Below are 24730 nucleotides of genomic sequence, written 5' to 3'. Positions count from 1 at the left end.
CATATGCCAGACAGTCAAAAATTGGTTAAGAAACTTGGGCAGAATTTTGAGAAGGATTCTAAAAATTTCGGAGAAGGTTCAACAAGTTTCGTCACACGCAAAATAGTCGAATGATCATTTACCAAACTGGGGCAGAATTTTGAGGAGGACCCTCAAAATTTTAATACAAGAAAGCTTCAATGTCTCTGAAATGTGTTACAGTCATTAGTTCATCTAAAATTGCTCAATATTTCACTATGTTTTCTAAAATAACACTAGTTTCACCAACAAGTGCACATTTTTGAAAACTCTATTTACGTGATATCCAGGCGTTACCCAGGGCAACTCGAACAAGGCCTCCAAAACGAAGCGAAACAAAGCCCACAGACAAAGGCACGAACCAACCTCCCCTTACAAAACTTACGATTTTTCTTTGGATGTAGGCATGGCGAACATAACAGAAGTATTCGCAAACATACGCTTATCAAAGTCCTAACAATTAGGCCACCAGATGCAAATATATCTCCAACTAAGAAATAGTGTACTCTTATTTGCTACTTGTTCACCGCATAAGTCTAAGCATTGCCTTCTCTTTGCATGAGACTAAGCTTTGTCTCAAATCTTGTATGAGGCTAAGCCCTCCCTCCATATCTGCATAAGGCTAAGCATTGCCTTCTCTTTGCATGAGACTAAGCTCTATCTCAAATCTTGCATGAGGCTAAGCCCTGCCTCCATATCTGCATAAGGCTAAACATTGCCTTCTTTTTGCATAAGACTAAGCTCTGTCTCAAATCTTGCATGAGGGTAAACCTTGCCTCCATATCTGCATAAGGCTAAGCATTGCCTTCTCTTTGCATGAGACTAAGCTCTGTCTCAAATCTTGCATGAGGCTAAGCCCTGCCTCCATATCTACATAAGGCTAAGCATTGCCTTCCCTTTGCATGAGACTAAGATATGTCTCCAATCTTGCATGAGGCTAAGCCATGCCTCTATATCTGCATAAGGCTAAGCACTGCCTTCTCTTTGCATGAGACTAAGCTCTGTCTCCAATCTTGCATGAGGCTAAGCCCTGCCTCCATATCTCCATAAGGCTAAGCACTACCTTCTCTTTGCATGAGACTAAGCCTTGTCTCCAATTTTGCATGAGGCTAAGCCCTGCCTCCGTATTTGCATAAGGCTAAGCACTGCCTTCTCACGGGGCTAAGCATTGTCCCTCCCAACATAAATGTTGCTCTAAACTTGGCACTATCTTCTTCCCTCGGTCTAAGCTCTGCCCCCAAACTCCGCAAAAGACTAAGTTTTGACTTGCTATCACTTTCAGCATCACATCTATGCGCTTCATGGGCTAACATATATCCAACCCATCCAAAGGCGTCATAGTCCGAAGGCATCATCCTCATAGCCTGAAGACACCATGTCATGGCCTAAGGATCTCTCAATACTTGCACATCATTATTCAAAGGCGTCATGGTTCAGAGGCACCATCCTCATGGTCGGAGAACATCATTTCATGGCCTGCGAATCTCATATCTCATAATTCATAGCCCAGAACATCATAGCCTAAGGACGTCATCTGCACTGTCTGAAGATAATCTTTCATGGTCCAAAGGGAATTAGCATCACGTTTAAATTCTCGCAATAATCTATATACTTGCGTGCATCGTATTTCAAAGTTTTGCAGGTAATCTAGGAGGTAACCATTCTTCAAACAGGAGCAACTTTCGCTCCGGTTTCCGTTCATACCATTTTCACTTTGCCATTATAATCGCTTCCCATCAATTACCCACCTTACTATGTGACCATTTAGATATCTGCCCTATAATGCACCTGCTACACTCCAAACTCACAATCCTAACTCCATCCGAAATTACACTTCACAAAAGAACCTTTTCCATTGGCTTCATTCACCGTTGGGTTCAGAACTACACATGGCTTGATTCCTGTAAAACTAGGTATATGTAGGCAACTCAGACACCAGGATTCGGCCTCTATTTTTTCAAAACACCCATTCAGTCAAAATCGGTGAATCATTTTCTTACCCGAAAACACTTTCATATTTCCCGGGTAAAGAGGGGCAGTTGTTGATACCCAATTTTTCCCTCATATATTTTAAATATACATGGATACTTTCAACTATTGTGCATACAATTACAAACATGTGCAAATGTTTTTATAATTTTTTCTATAATTTTAAAATGCCTTAGATCCATTTATTTCTGCATTTTTAATTACATAAACATTCAAAATTATCCCTCATATTACTTTATGATGATTTAATCATTAAAATTCATTATTTATGCTCATATAAGTGTTCAAATATTTTAGTTGCATTTCGTACAAATACATTTGCATTTTTTAAGACTTTAATTGCATATTTTGCAATAATAGCCTATACATATGCATAACTACATTATCCATATAAAAAATAACTTTTTATATTTTTATAATATTAAGTAATTATTTTAAATCACCTTCATCCATGAAAATTATATTTTATCATTTAATTATCTATTTTAAAATTACTTTATTTAGTAAAATGGGTATTTAACAAATAACCCCTAATTTATACCCAAAATTGTACCCCCCCCCCCAAATCTAATTTCATTATATCGAAGCCCAAAACCTAAAGACCTCTACCCGACCTAGACCCCTTCCAATCCTGACCGTTGATCTTTGAGATCAACGACCCCCATTCCTTCTTTCCTTTTTTATTCTAAACAACCCTCTAACCCTAGCCATTTGTTACACCCTGCCGCCCTTGAATCCCTCATCTCCTCTCTTCTCTCTGAGACTAACCCTAACCCTAGCGACGTCACCTAAATCTACCCCAAATCCCTTCGATTCTTACATATTCCATGAGATTCCCTGGTAATTTGAGGCCTCTGTCGGCCTCTTACCTCTTCTGGTTGTTCGATTTTGTTGTTTTATGAAGGGATCTTGAAGAGATCCAACCCAGATTTTGTTCAAAGCCCATTTAAGGGTCTACCTATGGTCATCTCCGTTTGTGAGTACTATTATCTTGTGTTTATGGCTCGAATCTTTGGTTCAAAACCAGATTTCCTTTTATCTCTGACATTTTATCAAAACCCTTATCTATTACACTTTGAATCTATTCAGATCCTTGTAGATCTGAAATGTTTTCGAGTTTATACACTATCTTTCTTCAAAAAAAATTTGTTCTCTTTATCATCGATTGATTTTAATGTTTCTCCAAATTAGGGTTTTTGATTATTTATTATTTGCTGTAGATTTGAAGTGATTTTGAGTTTTTGTAGCACTTTTCTTTCAAGACTTTCTGCTTTCCTTACTGTTAATCGATCCTAAATGTTTCTCTAAAACTAGGGTTTCACTTTTTCTTGTTTCTGCAAATACTTTTCTAAAAGTTTCTAAGTGTTTGAAGCTGGTTATCTTTACTCCTATATTCTAGTCCTTTGTTTGTTCATTTGTCTCACTGTCTGCTTCAATTTTTCTCGTTATTGTTTATCTCTATCAATCAAAATAGATTAACTGATTTTACTTAGGGTTCGAATCATATTTTCCTGTTAAAATCAGTACTTCCCCGTAATTTGCCTATTTTCCTCATTTATAAATTTTAATTGATACTACTTGCCTTATTTAGATTAATTAGTCCAATATATGGTCTTTAGACTTATTGCTTACCTTGTTTAACTTCAATCATGCTTGCTGACTAATTTCGTATGAGATTCTCCATAATTTAAGTGATATTAATTGATTAGGTTAAGCCCTAACTGACTAGCTAATTGATTTGCATAATTTATTTATGTGTTGTTAACTTTCCTTGCCTTATTTGTTTACTCTGCTCAAAGCTATATAAGCCTCACTCTTTTTCTTTAACAAAAACACACACAGACATAAAAAAGCATAAAAAGTTCTTGCTCTCTTTCCCTATCACAATTTTCTGCTCTTTACATTTGTCTAGTCGGCTGGAAGCCCAGGCTAGATCTTTGGACCATGTTTGCTTCATTCTTCTATTGCTATCTCTTAGCTGGTATGCTTCCACTACTGCCATTCAATTAAACCTATGTGTTTCCCTATTCAGCATGTTTTAATGTTATTCAATTTAACTATGTGCCTTGTTATCAGCATGTCTACTTTATCTCATTATATCCCTGTGCTTCATGTCTATTATTCCTAATCAGCATGTATACTATTATTCAATCATACTATATGTTTCCTGCTATTCAATTTGACCTATGTGTTTACTGCAATAGCATGTCTACTTCTGTTCAACCTATGTATTTACTGCAATAGCATGTCTACTTCTGTTCAACCTATGTGTTTACTACAATAGTATGTCTACTTCTGTTTGATTAAACCTATGTGTGTCCTGCTTTTAACCTGTTTACTCCTGCTTTAGCTAGACCTATGTTCTTCTGCTTTCAGCAAGTCTGCATGCTTGCTCATATCTAAATTAGACCTATGTCTGTTTACTTCTCTACTAGCATGTTCTTTCCATCTTATTTTTAAATGTTCACCTCTCATATACTCCTGACCAACATTGCTCCCAATCCCTGCTACCCCTTTGTATATGACTATCTGATTGATCCCAGCATTCCATGTCTTTGTTTAGTGTTTGCTGACCTAGTAACAGCTAATAAACTAAGTTGAAACTTTAAGTGATCATGTTACTGTATATTGTTTGGATTGCTGGGACCTTTGTTTGAGTCACTTGAATTGAATGACCATGTTTTCTCCTTACTTTATGAGAATCAAAAACTATTTTCTTAGAAAACTATCTCATGTTTTCCACTCCTACTCTTAGAATACATAGGGTCCTTCCCTTCCAGTGTGAGCATTGCCTAGGAGTACATGAGACCCTTATGAACTTTGACACACTGGGGTTGGCTTTCCAAACTTGTTTACAAAAGGGTTTCTTTGAAAAGTATTCTGGTGTGAGCATTGCCCGGGGTCCCTGAGGCCCTTGGGAACTTTGACACACCAGGATACCATTGGGTGCACTATGAGAGTATTGGTATGTTCGTACTTGGTTGAAGGCCTGACTTTTCAGGTTTACAGTTTGGGCTTGTTCAGGCTTCCTATAGTTTTAGCAGTTTCACTTTTGTAATTCATTATTTATGTTGGTTTGTAATAATAATTTCTTTGTAAATAGATATTGGGGATATTAGTAAAACTGGGAGGGATCTTCATATATGTTTTTGTTCAGAAAGGGTAGATGTCATGCCTATAGGTTTCTGTGATGTATGTTTGCCTATGTACATTCAGATACTATGCCTATGTAGTTAAAATCGCCCTGCATTTTAGATACCATTCCTATAGGGTTTCAAATCAATCCTGTATTCTAGATACCATGCCTATAGGGTTTAAAATCAGTCTTGCATTCTAGATATCATGCCAATAGGTTACTACAATGTTTGTTTATTTAGACACCATGCCTGTAAGTTTAAAATCAATCTTTGTATGTCTATAAGGTTTTAAAAACCAATTTATGCATTTAGATACCATGTCTATAAGGTTTTAAAATCAATTTCTGCATTTAGATACCATGTCTATAAGTTTTAAATCAGTTTCTACGCCTAGACAGCATGCATATAGGACCTAATGAACCAAACTGCCTGCTTAAAATTGTTTACTAGTTTATTGCACTTCTGATTAATGACTAGATACCATATTCATAGGATATCTCTGATCCATGCCTAGGCAAGGCTGTAGGGCGATTAAAATCTGGAAATTATAAATTGTGCTTTGTTTGCAAGCTGCCCAGATTCAGCTGGTCCTAAAATCAGTAGGCAACTGATTAAGTACCTCCTGCCTCGCTTTAATAAAACACTGCATATGTTCTGCTTTGTGCTCACCTAGATATCCTGCTCTAGGATTTTTTAAAGTATCTGAAATACTGTTGTCTGAGACATGCAATTGCTTTCTTATTTGTGGAGGTAAATGTGAGCCTTTAACTGCTCCCTTTTATCTAACAGTCCTATGTGTTTTGCTTGTCGCTTAGATTTTTCTCATTTAAGCACTATAGGAAGGTCTAAATCCACCTTAATTAGAAGTCCTAAACACCTCTAGGACCATAAGTAAGGGACGGGTAATGCACGCATAGAGTACGTCTAATTAGAATCGCTTATATAACCACTAAGGGGAGAGTAATTGGGTAGTAAAGGATATGATGACCTGTGCACTAATGCTATGTGTAGCACCCCAACTTGGGGATGATTACCAAGCATTGCGTAGAAGTGATCCTATAGGCTAAAAAACCTAGGACCCCATTTACCCCTTGTTTTAAACAAAATGTCTATTTGTCTAAATTACTTTGTTTGCTTAAGACTAGTTCACCTAATTTGAGTTCAACCGGGACCCAGCATTGTGGACTTCGAGGGGTGCCTAACACCTTTCCCCCAAGGTTATTTCGAGTCCTTACCCAATCTCTGGTAATGCAAATCGATTTTTTATGAGTTACTTGCTTTGGGTGCCCTAATGCACCTTAAATCTGTTAGGTGGCGACTCTTCAAATTCCATACCGAATTCCCAAAAGGAAATGAGTTGTTCCCAATGAATGTCGTAACCCGGAATCTGCGAGGAAAAATGCGGCACGACAGATAATACATGTGTTGCTCTAGTCGTTTACCATGATTCATTTTGTATCATTATCTGAAATTCGTAAACTAATGACAAGAGTGTCGAAATGAGGAAAGGTCAAACCGTAGGTATCTGACTTATCAAAGATGATACTGTCTTTGAGGTCATCATATAGTTCATGGGTGATCGACCGCTTCAATTTGTGTGTGGTGGTGAACTTCACATGGTTGATTGTTGCTTCGTCGCCTCCGCTGATGATCATTTGGATGGTGCAGGTGGGGGAAGGTGGCTTTGGGGGCCCTTGGTATGGTTATCGTCCACGGACGAAGTTGGCTCTTCCTCGATCGCTCATCAGCTCCTTTAAATGTCCTTGGTGGAGCATGTTCACTACTTCTTGTCGTAGGGCTATGAAATCCTCGGTCTTGTGGCCTCGTTCCTAATGGAACTCGGAGAGGGCATTCAACTTTCTGGAATTTAGGTCTGACTTCATCTTTTGTGGCCATTTTACCTTTGGACCGAGCATCTCTAGGGCGTAAACTATTTCTGAAGGAGAAACACAAAAGTTGTGAGCGGATAAAAGTGGAGGCATACCTCTTTAATTTCGGTGAGTTCCCGTTTGTGGCCTGGATGCCCCTTCGTCTTGGTGGAGAGGTAGTGGGATAGTCGCTCTGATGTACGGTTTGTGCCTTTCCCAATTGAGGCATGGACCTCGTGATCTCTTCGGTTGTCGTTCCTACGATCTTTCCTTAATTCCATTTGGACTGTCGTTAGCCGTTAGGTTGGACCATTGAGGTCATCTTCATCTGCTCTCACCTTGACACAGTAAGCATTATGGATTTCTTCCCAGGTGGTGGGAGGTATTTCATTAGTCTGCTTAATAATTTTCTGGTTGCCCTCAACCCGTTCCTGTTTAACTCATTTTGAAAGGCCGCTACCGTCATCCCTTCTGACACGTTTGGCAAACTCATTCTTACTCTGTTGAACTGGGCGAGGAAGTCCCTGAGTTCCTTCACGAGGTGATTGTTTGACGGTGAATATGTCGTTCACTCTGGATTCTGGTTTCTTGTCCCCGACATGGGTAGTTATGAACTTATCGGCCATTTCTTCGAACGTCATTATGGAACGTGCTAATAATGCCAGTACCATGTTAAGGCCCCCCTGTTAAGGTTGCACCGAACTTCTTCAGCAGCACCGACGGTACCTGCTCTTTCAAGAGGTCATTGCCTTTTACCGTTGTGACGTAATGAATGATATGGTCTTCAGGGTCCATTGTGTCATCGTATATTTTCAAATATGGTGGTATTTTGAAGGTTTTAGGTATCACATGTGGGGCTGCCTCTTCGTTGTATGGCTGTTCTACGAATCGGCCAATGTCCCGTTTTGGCAGGAGTTTCGGGGCGCCAGGTATCTTATCAACCCTTTCTTTGTGCTCCCTCATTTGGTCGTGGAGCGCTTTATTCTCATTCTCTATTTCTTCCATTTTCTTTAGAATAGCTACGAGGGCGTCGTTACCTGCATCAACAACAGTGTGAGTGTTACCTGTTGGGGGAGGAGCATGTTGCTCGCTGATGGTATTGGGGTGTCAACTCGTGCGGTGTTCCTACTCACCCCTTGAGCGGTTGTCGAGTATACTGCTTAGGGTACTTGTCAGCCACGCCTCTAATAACCTTTTCACTACGGGCAATGCTTCTTTCGTCGTGGACATGGAGGCTCCCTTCTCATGTGAAGCGGTTACACTCCCATGAGAAGGAGGTGAGTCATTTTTCCTGGGCGAGGCACTCGCCGTCACATTCTCCTCGTCTTCCCTATCCACCTCGTTGATGGTGCCAAGGAGGTTAGTAGTGACACCCATCACTACTTTCAGCCTTTTCTCTCATTTTCCTGCCATTGTTAGCTTGTGCAAACAAGAAAAAATGGGGTGTTGTTTTTTTTTAGATCTAGAAGAAACAAAACACTTTAACTAGGACCTCCCCACAGACGGCGCCAAATTGTTTGACCAAAAAGTTTTAAGCCCTTTTTGGTTAAACCAATTTAATAAACAGAAATTTTCATAAATCGCTATCTTTTAGTAGTAATTAGCCATTTATAGATACCATTTTCTATATTACGGATTATAGATATATTTCTGTGGTTATATGATGTATTTGATGTATTTAAACTATTGTATTCATGAATACAGTAGCAAAAATAGGCGTGAATCACGGAAGTCCAGCTAATCAGTTGTTGTATTCGAGTGTATTCGACTGTATTCATGGCGTGAAACATGGGATTACAGCTGGACAGATTACTCTATTCGATTGTATTCATGATGTGAAATAGGGGATTACACTTTTTTAAAGCGGAAAGTGTATCAATTAACATAATAGACTACTAATATAACTCAACAAACTCAATTATAACACACAAAATTTGTATTTTCGGTTATAAAAAAGATTCTCAACTGGAAAACCCCCCCAAAACATAGCAATCTTTAGAAAAATTATATAATACATCTGAATACATAAATTATATTAATTGAAAAAAAATATGAATACAACGGGATACATTAAAATACAATGAAAAAAAAGACAGTGAATGCAATGAAAATACACGGAATACAGCGAGATACAATGAAAAAAAAGGCAATGAATACAATGAAATACATGAAGCCACTCCGACGAATCTTTGGCAGCCTAAGAGGAGAATTGGTTCGAAAGCTTTGTGACGGAGGATTTCAGGTTGGACTACTCGATCGGAATGCCGTCGATTTTGATGAGGCCTTTCCACTCCTAGGGCTTGATTTCCATGGTCGTTGCTTTGATTTTGATGGTCGTTGCTTTGATTTCGAACCTCCATCTAAAAGAATGAGAGATCTAAACAATACACTCCATAGGGATAAAGAACCCATGATTATACAAACAAGCCCTTGAATGACTTGGGAGTGAAGGGATAAACATACACTCGAGAAGCAGGTGAACAAGATATTCTCCATAGGATTCTGACTTAGGCCAGCCATTCTCCTTGTAATTAGAACCAAATTGTCTGAGAGTGGATTGTTCGCAATTGACTTAGGCCAACCAATCTTCTTGGGTTATGTTTTTTTGCTTGCCTGGCGGTGAAGATCCGATGAATTTAGCCGAAGAATTTTTCAACGAGGAGACTATTCGCAATTGATAAGTGTAGTGAAATTTTGGTGGGTATTAAGATAAAGGGTTATGTTTTACAATGGGTTGTATCAAAGTAGAGAGAGAAAGAAAATAGTGTAACTGATTAGAGTATTTAGTGGCTTAGGGTTAGGAGGTAACCAAAATTAAATATTTTGCTATAAACCTTAAAAGGTATCTATAGAATATTTTTTTTTAAATGGTAATTTTAAAATAAATAAGGTGTTATACTTTGCTATAGGAGGTAAAAATTCCTTTAATAAATAGATAAAGGGTGAATCCAAGTTAAAAGTAATAAATTCCATATCTGAAGTTCAACAACTTTGATGGTATGAGCCGTGTTCAAGTCAACGAATGCCGAATTAATGTTCAGTGACTATTAATAAATATGAGAATGAAAACATGCAATAAATGTTATAAATGGCATTAAATGTAATAAGAAGAAATTTGTCACCCAAATGTTGGATGAGATGGATGATTCCTTCCTCTGACTACAACGTGTGACAGCAGATAATGGAAGTGAACTATGTGTTCTTGGATCTTATGAACTATAGAGGAATGTTATGTAATGGAATCAAACAAAGGAGACAAGACAAGCTTTTTGTATATTCTTGATAGTCAACTCTTTACCAGATGTTCTTTTATCAAAAGTCCAGGAGGTTTTTCATTCTCTCTCTCCTCTTATTTATAAGGCATATTCCTACAAAACCCTTAAAAGTACAATTGGGGGAATATTCAATGGAATATCCCTATTCTTAATCCTAGGAATATTCTAACTGTTGTTGTTATTCGTTCTCTACTCGACCTTGGCGTTGGTCTCTCTTTCTGGGCGACTCCTCGTCACTGGACCGTGCTTGGTTTCGATCTTGGCCTTCGCTCGTCCGCTTGCATTCACTAAACTTGACCTAATTTTGACCCATACACCTTAAAAGTTAAACTCGCATAGCTTTAATCCTAAATCGTCTTTGAGGAGCAGCTTTCCTGAAACCAAGTGCGGAACTGAGAAAAAAACAATCAAAGAGTACGTCGAAGTTCAAGCATGAAAGTGGCGGCACTTCCTTGACCAAAAGATCTTTAAATTGACATTTCATCTCTTTTTTTAATTTATTTGGCATAATTTAACTCGACAAAATAGAACTTTTGTATTTATAGACCTCGTTTGTATTAGTTGATTTGAAGTAGCTGATAAGCATTAGGTGCTTAAAAGCACTTTTAAATGTTGAAACTGATTTAATAAATAAAAAGTTACGTGTTTGGATACAAGTGCTGAAATTGATAATAAGTTGCTGCAGTATTTGATAAAAATGTTGATAACTCTTTTTATGTTAAAATGACTTAAATAACCTTTAGAACTGTTTACTAATTTTATAAGGGCGTAATTTTTTAAAAATTTTGTATTCCAGCTGATCGATTCAAATACAAAATATTCTATTCGTTATTTTATTTTAAATACACATGTGCTTAGATAAGATAATTTTTATGATAAATATAATTTATTTAATGATAAGTGTGAGCACGTGATTTTTGTCTCGCATGAATTACTCCTACAGAATCTCCAAAATTAGGATTTTTCTTTTTATTATTTGGTTTTCAGGAATTAATTGCTCAATTTTCGTGTTTGCTTACATTTTGTGTGCATAATTAATTTTATTTAAATCATGAAAAATAGCAAAAAACATCACGCACTGCATTTTGGATTTAATTTTACATTTTTTAGATTAATTAGTAAATTAGTTTGTTTTATAATTAGTTTGATTTAATTTTACAAAAATAGTTCATTTTGCATTTTAATTCTTTAATTTTGAATTTTATAGTTTTTCTTTAAATTTAGGGTTTAATTAATTACTGTAAATACTATGATGAGTGATTAATCTAATTGGGTAGGTTAATTTAGTTTAAAAATTAATTTAGGTTTATTTTAATTTGAAAAGAAAAGGATTTGAAATTGAAAAAGAAAAAGAAAAGAAATAAAAGAAAATCCGATTGTGGGTTGTTACAATTGAATTTTCCCCAGGCCCAAGTGTTAAACACCCATTACCCGTTAAAATTGGCCCAAACCCGTCCCAAAACTCGGGTCCAACCTGGTCCGCCCCACTAATAAACCAAACGACCCCGTTTAAACCACCCGTGATCTGGACCGTTGATCTCATTTGATCAAACGGTCCGGAACTGAGCCCCAAATTACATATAACTGTCCGACCGACCCCCCCTACCCCCTCATTCCATCTCTCACTTCATCTCCTTCACCATCAGAGAATAGCCTAACCCTAATCTGCCGCCCCAAAATCCCTATTACTTCCGGTGGCGGCGCCACCACCAATCACTCTGAGATAACCCCCCACACTCTCCTCCGCCTCCATATCCCAAATCCCCAAACAACTCTTCTCAAATCCTTCCAGAACTGCTCGAATTCCAAATCAAAGATCGAAACCCTAGCGCCGCCCTTGTTCTCTCCGATGGCGGCGCCACCTCTGTTCAACCCAAATTAACACCCTAGGACCGTCCTCTCTCCCTCATCCCAAATCCTTACTCAGATTCTTCAAACATCTCTGGAACTCCTCGAATATCAAATCGAAGAGTCGAGCCCTGAGAGCCTAAGGTCGGACCCATGCATGCAAGCATTTTCAGGAATTTTTCGGTTGTTTCAAGTCGGTTTTGACACAAAATAGTGACACTCGTTTGTTCCTCACCAAGAAAAAATGTTTGCCACTGTGTTGGGTCGAATCAATGCCTCAGTTTTTTATTTCAATTCTAGCTCGTAAGTCCCGTTCATCTTTGTTTTCAAAATCGTCTATGTGTCACCTCTGTTCCTTTCCTCTCTTTTAATTTGTTTTCTGATTTATTAACTGTCTTGTTAGAACTTTTGGTTTGGTCACTGAGCTTAATTAGTTAGCCTAATTAGTTCCCCGCATGTTTGTGATCATTAATTAGTCGATTTGTTTGGTTTTTAAGTTTTCTGAATTTGTTTGGGTTTCATCTTTGGACTTTGAGGTCAGCCTAAGACCTCATGTTAAAGGAATTTTATTTGGTTTGAGTCTGAGCCCATGTCTATTTAATCATTGAGCCTGTTCGGGGATTCATAGCCCATGTTCAAGTCTGGCTGGGCTTCAAGGCAAAATACAGGGGTAAATTGGGTAAGTCACTTAAGAGAATCTTGCTATAACCACCTAAGAAGTTGCCTAGAAGCTGCAAAAATAGACTAACTTGACCAACAAGTCAGTAATTGAAGGACTAAGCAGCAAAAAGGAAAATTTGAAAAGGACTAAAATGAAAAAACTGAACCCTTAAAGCTGCCCTAGTAACTTGCCTATAAAGGCATAGTTACTTGGGGTTCCATTCAGATTGAAAAAAGGTTTTAGAGACTAAAAATATACTTAAAATTGAAGAGAAACGGCTAAGTCTGAAAAGCTTTGAAAGAACACTGAATTTCTTGCATTTTTAGTCAAAAATTGGTTCAATTCTGCCAAAACTTCATAGTGGATCCGGGTATTTGAGTCTCCATAGATTGGTCTTCATCTGGTTTTTCTACTAGTTTGAAGAAGCTGAATTTCACTTGGAATTGCTATTTATTACTGTTACTTTGCTGATTGGTCTTTTGTTGTTGCATACTCTCTCACTCTCTTTGTTTTCTTTTGGCTTTTCCAGGTATTTTTTGGAACTATGGACATCATTTGAGTGTAATATGGAATTTGGATTTGGGACTATGATAAAACTTGTATTGTTTGTTGAACTTCATTTCTCCTCCCTTCAATCTCATTTATGACTGTAATATTTAGCTATAGAGATATTTTGATTAATCTATTGATCACGAATGAGATGTCATAGCATTAGTCTGAAGTCCAACTGTCTAATTCTCTAGCTTAATGGTTAGCTTGGCTGAAACTTGCTATAGGTGAAGGAAAAATCCCTTTGTGTTTGCATTTAAGCATGTGTTGAATTGATTGGCTTGTACTTAAATTTGTTGGACTTGGTATGTAAGCTCAGGATTGTTATATCCCTATCAAGTTTTTCTATGGTGTGTATCGAGCAGGTTTAATCGAGACTTTTTGCTTTCCATATCAGTGTTCTTAAGTTAGTTTGGGATAAAAGTTAAAGGTGAATGCTATATGGTTTGTGTTTGTATGTCACTAATACCATTGAACTCAAACAGTGCTCTCTTTTAAGAATGATATGGTATTTATCCTGTTTGGTATACTAATGAAAGATCATTAAGCTTATTTGGTATTTCCAAATATAGAATTTACAAATCAGAAATACTTCTGTGGGGATTCGATTTTAAGTCCATGTTCTTCACTAAATGTGGGCTCATTTTAGGCCCATGCCCGAAGGCCTTTGTGAATAGGAAAATCATATGTTTTGTCATGTGTGGGCCTATTTTCTTTTTGATCCAGTTATCTCAGTTAAGGGCTATTGTTGGCCCAAGAATGTGTGAAAGTTAATTCAGAAGTTCAATTAGTGATTCGTGTTTAAATAGTTAAAATTTAGAAGTTAAAAATGTTAATTCAATGTCATGTTTCATGCAGCCTTAATTGATTTGTGTTTAAATGCTTTTGGTATAAATTGTTTGGTTCTAAGAATTTGGCCTAATGCTGGCCCAGTTTGGTGAAAGGACTCCATCGTTTGGACTGCCTCTTGTCCGTCCATGCTTGTGGGTTGAGTTTAGCCCAAAACAATCCAATGCTTCCTTTGTAACTAATATCCACGCAATGAACGTTTCCCATTACGTTGTTGTAATTCTTTAATTAGATGGGGTGTGCCATATTAGATAACACAAATAGCTTATGGCCCTCATAATCTTAGATAAGAAGTTTAAACAACTAAATTTGAGGCGTGCCATATTAGGTAAGATATAGTTTATGGCCCTCAAAAGCCTAGTTGAGCTTCCTTTTAAAATCAGAATCGAGGTATGCCGTGCCAAATAAAATCTTAAATGCATGGCCCTCATTTATTAATTTGAACCTCTTAGAACTCGGGGCATGCCATTTAGCAAATTTCTATGGCCCTCGCAAAGTTAAAAACGCATAGTTGCTTTTGGCACGTTATTTTAATAACATTACCTTCCTAAACTCGGGTGTGCATTTCATATGACCCAAATCCAAATCTCAACAACGTTGAATAAAATGTGTTTCGGATTGCGGGTGCATTTCATGTGGCGCGATCCAAAGACATATTTTAAATGACGTTAAATCTTCTTTAAAATAAATAAAAGCGATTTTTAAGTTAAAATACCGTAGGCTAAAACATGTATTAAAATCATTTAATATGCCAATTATGATAGTGTAAGCGATCGTGCTAGAACCACGGAATCCGGGGATGCCTAACACCTTCCCCCGAGTTAACAGAATTCCTTACTTAGAATTTTTGGTTCGTAGACTTTAAAAGGAAAGTCGAATTTTCCTCGATTTGGGAGTTAAAATAAAATCGGTGACTTGGGACACCTGAAAACAAACTATTCCAAGTGGAGACTCTGAATAACATAAATAAATAATCCCATTTCGAATAATGTCACTTAAATTGGAAAGACTCCCTTGTACTACCTTCGAGTATGTAAAAAGGAGGTGTGACAGCTCTGGTGACTCTGCTGGGGATCGAACCCAGAATCTCTGGTTTAGGGTTCAAGAATTCGAGCTTAGAATAACTGTTATGATTGGCTTTGTCTATTATCTAATTTTCTGCATGTTTGAGCCTAATGTTACCGCTTTAATATTTTGTGAATTGTATATATAAACTGCTACGAAACCTTTCTTCTCTATGAGTCTTCTAAATCATGGAGAAGGGTGCACTTCGTGTGGCTTCTCTTTTGTCTAGAGTCTTTTCCCATTTTAGAATGAGGTTCGGATAAGTTGCTAAGCCGGTGAAGCTTCTGTATTCCCGGTACGCTGCCCCCCCCCCTCGGCTCGAGTTGTCCGCTCGGGTAAGCCAGGTCTAGAACAATAAACTCAGGTTTAAAACCAAGTATAACAAAGCCTCATGCAGAATCTCTAGTAGGAATGTTTGTTTGCATCACGTGCATTTGACCTTGGAGACTCAACACAGGGGTTGGGTTTGTCTAGGACAGGTGTACCCGAAATGAAAAGACCATCCTGATGCATCTTACTTGCTACTTGTGCATTTATTTGCTTCGGATTTGCATGTTGACCGACTTATGAATAATAGGAGAAAAGTTGGGAAAAAGAAACTCAATGTGAGGGCTCGGAGAGTTAATTACTTGTTTTGAAAAATCAGTATCCAAAATATGCTGAAAATTTTCTGTTTTAATAGTTTGTTTATTTTCGTCCAATCTGCCCGAACTACGCCAGTTTGATTCTCACAGGGTGTGAGATACGGAGGCAACCCCCATCGGTCCAACTTCCGTTTTGCAAAAATAGCCCAAAAGAACAAAAAAATTTACTTCAATTTGAAAATAATTAGGGTGATGTCATTCTTGTCAGAAATAGTCGAATGTCCCAAAAAGGGGGCCGGAAGGCTGTTTTTGCAAGAACAGTTACCTTTAGTCACTTTTAAAGGTTTTGGCTGGTTAGCCGACATAGCCTTAAAATCTTCGTTTTCGAAGTGCTAAAAGGCCGTATTGGCAAGGTCGGATATTTTGTGAAAATTTTGAAAAAATGGTCATTTCTCTTAAGTCAAAGTGAGTCATAGTTTTCTTTTAATTAAAAACACCTTAATAAATGTGCAGGATGAGCACAATTCAAAATGAACCTTTCTCAGTCCGTGAAGAGATCCATTTGGAACTACATATGTGGTGGAATGATTTGGGGGAAGATAGCAGAAAGGTTATGACAAAAGCGTTGGGTGGTCTTATCGGGCTCTTGAAGGTTAAGCCAAGAAAAGACGTGATTGAGGCCTTGATACCATTTTGGGAACTAGCACATAATGTATTCCACTTTGCCGATTTCGAGTTAACTCCTACACTGGAAGAGATAGCAGGTTATGTTGATTTCGAAGGGAATCTTAGAAGTCAATACCCGGTGGCACCGAGAACAGTAACCCCTCACAAATTTTTGGACTTGTTAAGTATCAGTCGAGACATCCGAGATGGAAATTTGGCCAAAGGATTCTGTACCTTCTACTTTTTGTATCGACGTTATGGGAATCCTCGTGGCTTCGAAACGCCAGATAGCGGTCTTACTCACGCGGGAAACCAAGACAAGTGAGAAGCTCGAAGAGGATTAGCTTTCATAGTGGCGTTCCTGGGTATTTTGGTTTGCCCCAGAAAAGACGGGAACATAGAGTTGGGGCGTGTAGAGATAGCTGACTTTATGATGAAAAAGGCAAATGGGACTATAGTGCTGCTAATCTTGGCAGAAATTTACCGAGCTCTGACCCTTTGTTGGGAAGGAGGAAAGTTCTTTGAAGGGTGCAATATGCTATTACAACTATGGATGGAGGAACACCTTTGCCACCATCCCGGATACTTGAATTGTGGTATGACTGGCCTTGAATGCATCGAAAAACATGAAAACCGGGTAGAGGGTTATGAGTTCCCGGACGGTGCGGAGGCATGGCATGCTCATTTGAGATATTTGACTGCAAACAAGATCGAATGGACGATCGGGTGGCTCTCGGTCAGTGAAGTAATCTATATGTCGGCTGAGGTGTGTTTTTTGTTGTTGATGGGTCTTCGAAGTATCCAGCCTTATGCTCCGCACAGAGTCCTACGTCAGTTAGGCCGATACCAAACCATCCCACATGATGAAGATTTGAGTCGGCAAGTTATTGAGTTAGAACCAAGAGCTGCCTTCCCAGAAGAAAAAGTGCGTCGGATTTGGCATCAGTGCAGATTCTTAGGACCTAATACTCAAGTACGAGATCTATTCAGAGGCGAGGTGGAACCTAGTTACACTACGTGATATGATAAAAGATCCTGATTGCATCAGGAGCCTGAAAGGCCCGCAAAGAGACCCCATGTCCAATAGTTCACCGATGGAGCACAAGTGCAATGGGACTAGTTGACCAAAGAAAACGAGTGCAGGGTTACCATAAGCAAATTGGAAAAACAAGTCAGATAACGTCAATTCGAGAATAGCTTGCAAGCCGCGGCGGACGAAGGACAAAAGAAAAAGCTAGCCAAAGAAAATGAAGCTCTTCGATCCCAAATTAAGAAAATGAAAATAGTGGCAGAAAACCCCGCCCGAAATGCCAAAGATGAAAAACTCATAGATAACCTTAGGCAGAAAGTGAGTGACTATAGTTTTGATTTGAACAAAGCAGAAAGTGAACTAGTCAGGGCTCGAAAGAAATTGGCTAAAAACACAAATGAATGAGCACGCCTGGTAAAGCAGTTGAAAGAAAAGTACGACAATGAGGTCGCGGGATTAAAGAAAAGGGTCATCGCCACGGAAAGCAAAATGATCAAACAGGCGAAAGATTTCAAGGTTTAAAGGGAACATTGTTATATAGCATTGGCACAATTAGAAATGGATTTACAACAACTTCAGGAGCAGAATCATGTGGCTGAACAAACTTTGGAAGCTAGGGCCCAGTAGATCGGGCATTTGTTACAAGAAAAAGGAGTCATAAGAGAAAGAATTAGAACCATAGTCGATTACATTGTTATGAAGTGCCAAGCCTGTGAGGACATGACTCACACCACCTTCTTTGCAGCAGTGATGACATTTGTTAAACAGATAATGAGTGATTTAGATCGACTTCAAAGGGATCTTGCATATAGGCCTGCGGCGAGACCGAATGTGTCCTGCGGGCATGTGAGTCACTATTTCCTTTTCTGTTAGAGTCTGTCAGTTGTTTTGAGTCTGTATTTTCTTTCTACTAGAGTCTGTCAGTTGTTTTCAAGTCTGTATTTTCTTTTGTTGGAGTATGATAGTTTATTCGGAGTCTGTATTTCGTCCTTGCATCAGAGTCTGTTAGTTTGTTTTGGAGTCTGTTGGTTTTGAGTCTTTGTAATCAAAGCATTTACTTTTTATGAAAATTGAAAATCCCAAAATATTTTATTATTTACTTTCACACTTATCCCCTAGAACTACGCTCGGTCTGATTCATGCGGGGCCATGATACGTAGGCAATCTCCATAGGATTCGACCATAACAAAAAGAAAATAGAGAAGAAAAAAGAAAAAGAGAGAGGAAAAACAAGAGAGAAAAAGAAAAGAAAAAGAGAGAAAAATAAGAAAGCCAAGAGAAAGAAATGATGGCAAAACAAGAGGGAAACGAGAGGATAAAAACAAAGAAAAAGCAAAGGCCAGAATGAAAAGAGAGAAAAAGAGGGAAAAGAGAAATTGCAAATGGAAATAAGGAAAAGCCGGGATGACACAAGCAACCGATCAAATGCATAATAGAAACGGTTAACTGCTTAGAAGCATTCACTCTCCAAATGTGTGGTTACCAATTTGTTTAAGCCCTAATCACTAACAAGGTTGTTATTGATATACTAAGTCCAGGCAGGTGGTTAGTTGATTGGCATTCTGGCAACTCACTCCTACAACACCCGATCAAAAGACAAGCTGAACATGGCCAACCAAGAACCGGAAACAAGTATTGTTGATCCGTCAAAAGAGGTGGAAGAATTGGATATTAATGCGATGAAGGACGAGATGTATAAGTTAAAGCAGCAAATGGCTGAAATGTACCAGGCTTGGGCAAAGGGTCATCCACCACCGGTTTATCCTGCCAACCCTGCTTATATCCCACCATCAGCCCAACTTCAAGAGCCTCCCACTGTGAACGCATCTCTAGCCTTCCCCCTCTACCAACAATGCTATGGCACCACTTCCTATACTTCTTAAGCTCCACCACCCAAACAAGTCCCATACCCTCCTCCACCAGTCACTCCCGTTTTTGTGGCACCTCCACCTATTGCATTACATCGATCTTCCAGTGAACCTCTATTCCAGACTCATGACAACCAGTATTATCCCCCTGAACCTACCTTTAAAGTTTCGGAACCATATTCTTACACCCCTTATCTTGATCTCTCGGCAGAGACCTAGAAGCCACCCAAAAATCTCGAACATGAAGAGATGATCAGAAAGGTAAAAAACTTGGAACAATCGTTCAGAGATATGAGGGGGTTGGGAGGTCAAGTAAGTGTGACCTATAAGGATTTATATATGTTCCCAGATGTTCAGTTACCAGTAGGGTTCAATATGCCCAAGTTTGATCTGTACGACGGGCATGGTGACCCAGTAGCACACTTAAGAGGATTTTGTAGCAAGGTGAGAGGGGCAGGCGGAAGAGATGAATTATTGATGGCATATTTCAGCCAAAGTCTGAGTGGATCGGCATTGGAATGGTATGCTAGACAAGATCACAGCAGGTGGTACACATGGGACGATTTGGCCCAAGCCTTCGCCTGCCATTTTCAGTACAATCTTGAAATTATCCCAGACCGTCTGTCATTGACAAAGATTGAGAAGAAGCCCGGTGAGAGTTTCAGGGAATATGGATTCCGTTGGAGGGAGCAAGAAGCGAGGGTTGACCCTCCGATGAAAGAAAGTGAGATGGTTGATTATTTCTTATAGGCTTTGGAGCCCACTTATTTTGGTCACTTGGTGTCAGTAGTGGGCAAGTCCTTTAATGAGGTTGTAAAAATGGGAGGCATGGTTGAGGAGGGACTCAAGTCCAACAAGATCATGAGTTATTCGGAAATCAAAGCGAACACCCAGGCCATTCAAAATGGTACTGGAGGTAGGTGTACTTGGGAAAAAGAAGAAAGAGGACATTACGACAATTGAGTCAGGAGCTTGGGTCGAATCTAGGGGCCCATCACGTTACTACAACCAACCTCGACCCTATCACCAAACTTACCCCCACACTCCATATAGCCCACTGCAACACTATTACCCACCACCAGATCCCCATTTTTCCATCCATCATGCACAAATATACCATCAACCTCATGCCCACGTGCAATGGCGTGCGCCAATTCCACATAATCCCTACCCATCCCCGCAAAATACTTATCCATCCCTGAGAGCCTACCAAAATCCCCCTGGAATAGGTTTTAGGTCCAATCAGGACACCAAGAATGAGAGGTTACAGAAGAAGAAGAAGACTTTCACTCCATTGGAAAAATCCTATACCAGTTTGTTCCACAGGTTAAGACAATTGGGTATGCTGAATCCGATCAAGCCAAAATTGCCAAATCCTCCCCCGAGGAATCTTGATCGCTCTATGAGTTGCGAATATTGTTCTGGTGCTCTGGGGCACGACACGGAGAAGTGTTGGCAATTGAAAACAGCTATTCAAGAGCTTATTGATACTCATCGGATTGAGGTACAGGCTCCGGAGGCACCTAATATCAATCATAACCTATTGCCAGCTCATCAAGAGACGAATATGATTGAGATAGTGCATAAGGAAGGGGAGCCTAAGAAGCCTTCGCAAACTGTTATGATGATTCGGTCCAGCGAATCCAGGCCATTCGAAAGGTCAACAAGTGAGAAGTCTGCTATCAAGTTGAATGGGGCAAATAGTGAACCATATGTGGTGGTCAAGAAGGGTTCCTCAAGTGACGTTGCAGGGAAACCTGAAAGAGCGAAAGTGGTTGTGCCAGGAGTGGCGAACAAGCCTGTGGTAATTGTGGAGGGTGGCCACACATATCCTGTCATTATCAAGCCGATAACTCAATTACCAATAGTCAACAGCAAGGCAATCTCGTGGAATTATGAACGAGTGATAGTGACTTACAGGGGGAAAGAGGTTAAAGAATAAGTTTGTGAGACCTACGGTTTGACTCGATTGGGAAGATGTTTTGCCCCCGAAGAGTTGAGAAAAGCTAAGGCCTCTAAAGATAGCCCGGTATTGGCGAAGAAAGCGGTGATCGAGGAAGAAGCAAAGGAATTCTTGAGAAAGATGAAAGTGTAGGACTATTCCATTGTGGAGCAGTTGAGGAAAACACCGGCTCAGATTTTATTATTGTCATTATTGATCCATTCAAACGAGCACCGTCAGGCTTTGATGAAGATCTTGAATGAGGCCCACGTTCCTAACAAAACCTTAGTAAACCACTTGGAAAAGATAGATAACAAGATATTTGAGGTAAACATAGTCATTTTTTCTGATGATGAGTTGCCCGTGGAGGGTACTGAGCACAATAGAGTCTTCTATCTGACTGTGAAATGTGAAGATTCTGTGGTTACTCAGGTACTGGTTGAAAATGGTTCCAGTACAAATACTTGCCCTCTTTCCACTCTGAACAGGTTGAAGGTGGATGATGAAAGAATTTACAAGAACAATATCTGCGTTCGGGGATTCGACGGTGGAGGGAAAGATTTGGTCGAGGATATAGTGCTCGAGCTTACAATAGGGCCAGTTGAATTTACTATGTAATTCTAGGTGCTCGATGTGGCGGTTTCTTACAATCTGCTATTAGGTCGACCTTGGATTCATGCTGCTAAAGCGGTCCCGTCCACTTTGCATCAAACGGTTAAGTTTGAATGGGATAGACAGGAAATTGTTGTGCATGGCAAAGATAATTTGTGTGTTCCCAGTGATGTCATTGCTCTGTTCATAGAGTTTGAAGATGACAAGGGGCCATGGGTTTATCAGGTTTTTGACATGGTATCGGTAGAGAAAATTCCTGAAGGGAAGTGCTTGCCAACTCCAAGGGTAGCTGCTGCATCAGTCATGGTAGCCGTTGAAATGGTGAAAAATGATTTTATACCGGGCAAGGGTTTGGGTGCATCTCTACAAGGTATCGTACAACCGGTTTCTCTTCCTAAAAACCTGGATACATTTGGTTTGGGATTCAAGCCCACAGTCGCAGACGTAAGAAGAGCCAGAAAAATGAAACAAAAGGCATGGGCCCTTCCAAAGCCGGCCCCGCGTCTTTCCAGATCATTTGTCAGGCCTGGTACCAGAAAGTGCCCAGTGACGACGGTTCCCAGTTCAGTGGTTAATGTGGATGGAGATTTGATTGAAAAATTCGAGAGGTTATTCGTCGATGTGAACTGTTGGAAGCTGGAGAGGGTTCGAGTAAAGTAGATATGCAGTTTATGGGGCCAGTGCAAAGATTAACAACTGGGAAGCTACTCTGCTCCCCACTAGGAAGGAGTTTTGGTAGTTTGCTTTGATTTTCTTTCAGTTTATCTGGATTATTCCAGGGTTGTAATTCAGATTCTATGTTCCGTCCATTTGGATGTATAAACCTTGTTATCTTTAATTTCAATGAAATGCAATTTCCTTTTTTTCCCTTCCTGATAGTCTTATTTTTGTTTTTGTTTTCTTCCCTGTACAGTTCCTTTTATGCTGGCTTCAATGATATGACATGCATGAGGAATCTCCGGCCCAATCTTAAAAGCCAATCTAATCCTGAAATAATAATTCAAGAAGTAGAGTGTGATGACGAATCGAAATATGACGAGGATGAAACCTTTGAAGAGATTAGTAAAGAATTAAGCCATTTTGAAGAAAAACCCAAGCCTAACCTGAGTGATACAGAAGCAATCAATTTAAGGGACCAAGATAATGTCCGAAAAACTAAAATAAGTGTCCATCTTGAACCACAACTCAGAGAGGAGATAATTAAAGCATTGTTCGAGTATAAAGATGTTTTTGCATGGTCCTATGACGACATGCCGGGTCTAAGCATTGACTTGGTTTACAAATTGCCTACCAACCTGGTATTTTTCCCTGTCAAGTAGAAGCTGAAGAAATTTAAAACTGATATGAGTGTGAAGATTAAGGAAGAGGTCACCAAATAGTTTGAGGCCAAGGTCATTCGGGTCACCCGGTATCCCACCTGGTTAGCCAATATTGTACCTGTGCCGAAGAAGGATGGTAAGACCAGGGTGTGTGTTGATTATCGAGATCTCAACAAGGCAAGTCCCAAGGATAACTTCCCATTGCCAAACATCCATATATTGATCGATAATTGTGCCAAACATGAGATTGGTTCTTTTGTGGATTGTTATACGGGCTACCACCAAATCTTAATGGATGAGGAGGACGCAGAAAAGACGACATTCATCACACCCTGAGGAACGTACTGCTATCGGGTCATGCCATTTGGCTTGAAAAATGCTGGGGCAACCTACATGAGGGCAATGACGACCATATTCCACGACATGATACACAGGGAGATAGAGGTTTATGTGGATGATGTGATTGTAAAGTCTAGAAAGCAGTCTGACCATGTTAGAGATCTGAGAAAGTTCTTCTAGAGGCTTCGCAGGTACAATCTCAAGCTCAATCCTGCAAAATGCGCGTTCAGTGTTCCGTCTGGAAAGTTGTTGGGATTCATAGTCAGCCACCTAGGTATTGAATTAGACCCGTCAAAGATCAAAGCTATCCAGGAATTGCCACCCCCAAAGAACAAGACTGAGGTGATGAGTCTGTTGGGGAGATTGAATTACATCAGCAGGTTTATTGCTCAGCTCACAACAACTTGTGAGCCTATCTTCAAATTGTTAAAGAAAGATGTTGCGGTCAAGTGGACAGATAAATGTCAGGAAGCATTTGATAAGGTAAAGGGGTACTTGTCAAACACACTTGTGTTGTCCCGCTAGAACCAGGGAGACCTTTGATTCTGTATTTGATGGTTTTGGACAATTCATTTGGTTGTGTGTTGGGTTAGCATGATGTTACCGGCCAGAAGGAGCAGGCCATCTATTATCTCAGCAAGAAGTTCACATCTTAAGAGGTTAAGTATACTCATCTTGAGAGGACATGTTGCGCCCTCACTTGGGTGGCACAGAAGTTGAAGCACTAATTGTCATCTTACACTACTTACCTCATCTCTCGTTTGGATCCGTTAAAGTATATCTTTCAGAAGCTTATGCTTACAGGGAGGCTCGCAAAGTGGCAGATTTTGCTCACAGAATTTGTCATTGTCTACGTGACTCGGACTGCGATGAAAGCACAAGCATTGGCCGACCATTTGGCTGAGAATCCTGTGGATGAAGAATACGAACCGTTAAAGACATATTTCCCTGATGAAGAAGTAATGCACATTGGTGAATTGGAACAGATTGCAAAGCCATGATGGAAACTTTTCTTTGATGGGGCTGCTAACATGAAAGGCATTGGTATAGGAGCGGTACTTATTTCTGAAATAGGGCATCACTACCCTGTTACGGCTCAGCTTCGGTTCTA

General features: G+C 39.5%; 1 protein-coding gene across 1 annotated transcript; it reads left to right on the top strand.

Annotated features, from left to right (window-relative positions):
* The first annotated feature begins 20226 nt into the window (after nucleotides 1–20226).
* Nucleotides 20227–24275, top strand: LOC138876142 (uncharacterized). The gene is made up of 7 exons (XM_070155041.1): nucleotides 20227–20323; nucleotides 20637–21110; nucleotides 21159–21337; nucleotides 21782–21844; nucleotides 21974–22186; nucleotides 24052–24102; nucleotides 24213–24275. The coding sequence occupies exons 1-7, from the start codon at nucleotides 20227–20229 to the stop codon at nucleotides 24273–24275; spliced, it is 1140 nt and encodes a 379-aa protein (XP_070011142.1).
* The last annotated feature ends 455 nt before the right edge of the window (nucleotides 24276–24730 follow it).

Source organism: Nicotiana sylvestris, chromosome 8 (assembly GCF_000393655.2).
Source record: "Nicotiana sylvestris chromosome 8, ASM39365v2, whole genome shotgun sequence".
In the NCBI taxonomy this organism is placed as follows: Eukaryota; Viridiplantae; Streptophyta; class Magnoliopsida; order Solanales; family Solanaceae; genus Nicotiana; species Nicotiana sylvestris.
The sequence above is the reverse complement of the archived record's forward strand: the minus strand, read 5'-3'. Positions and strand labels throughout refer to the sequence as shown.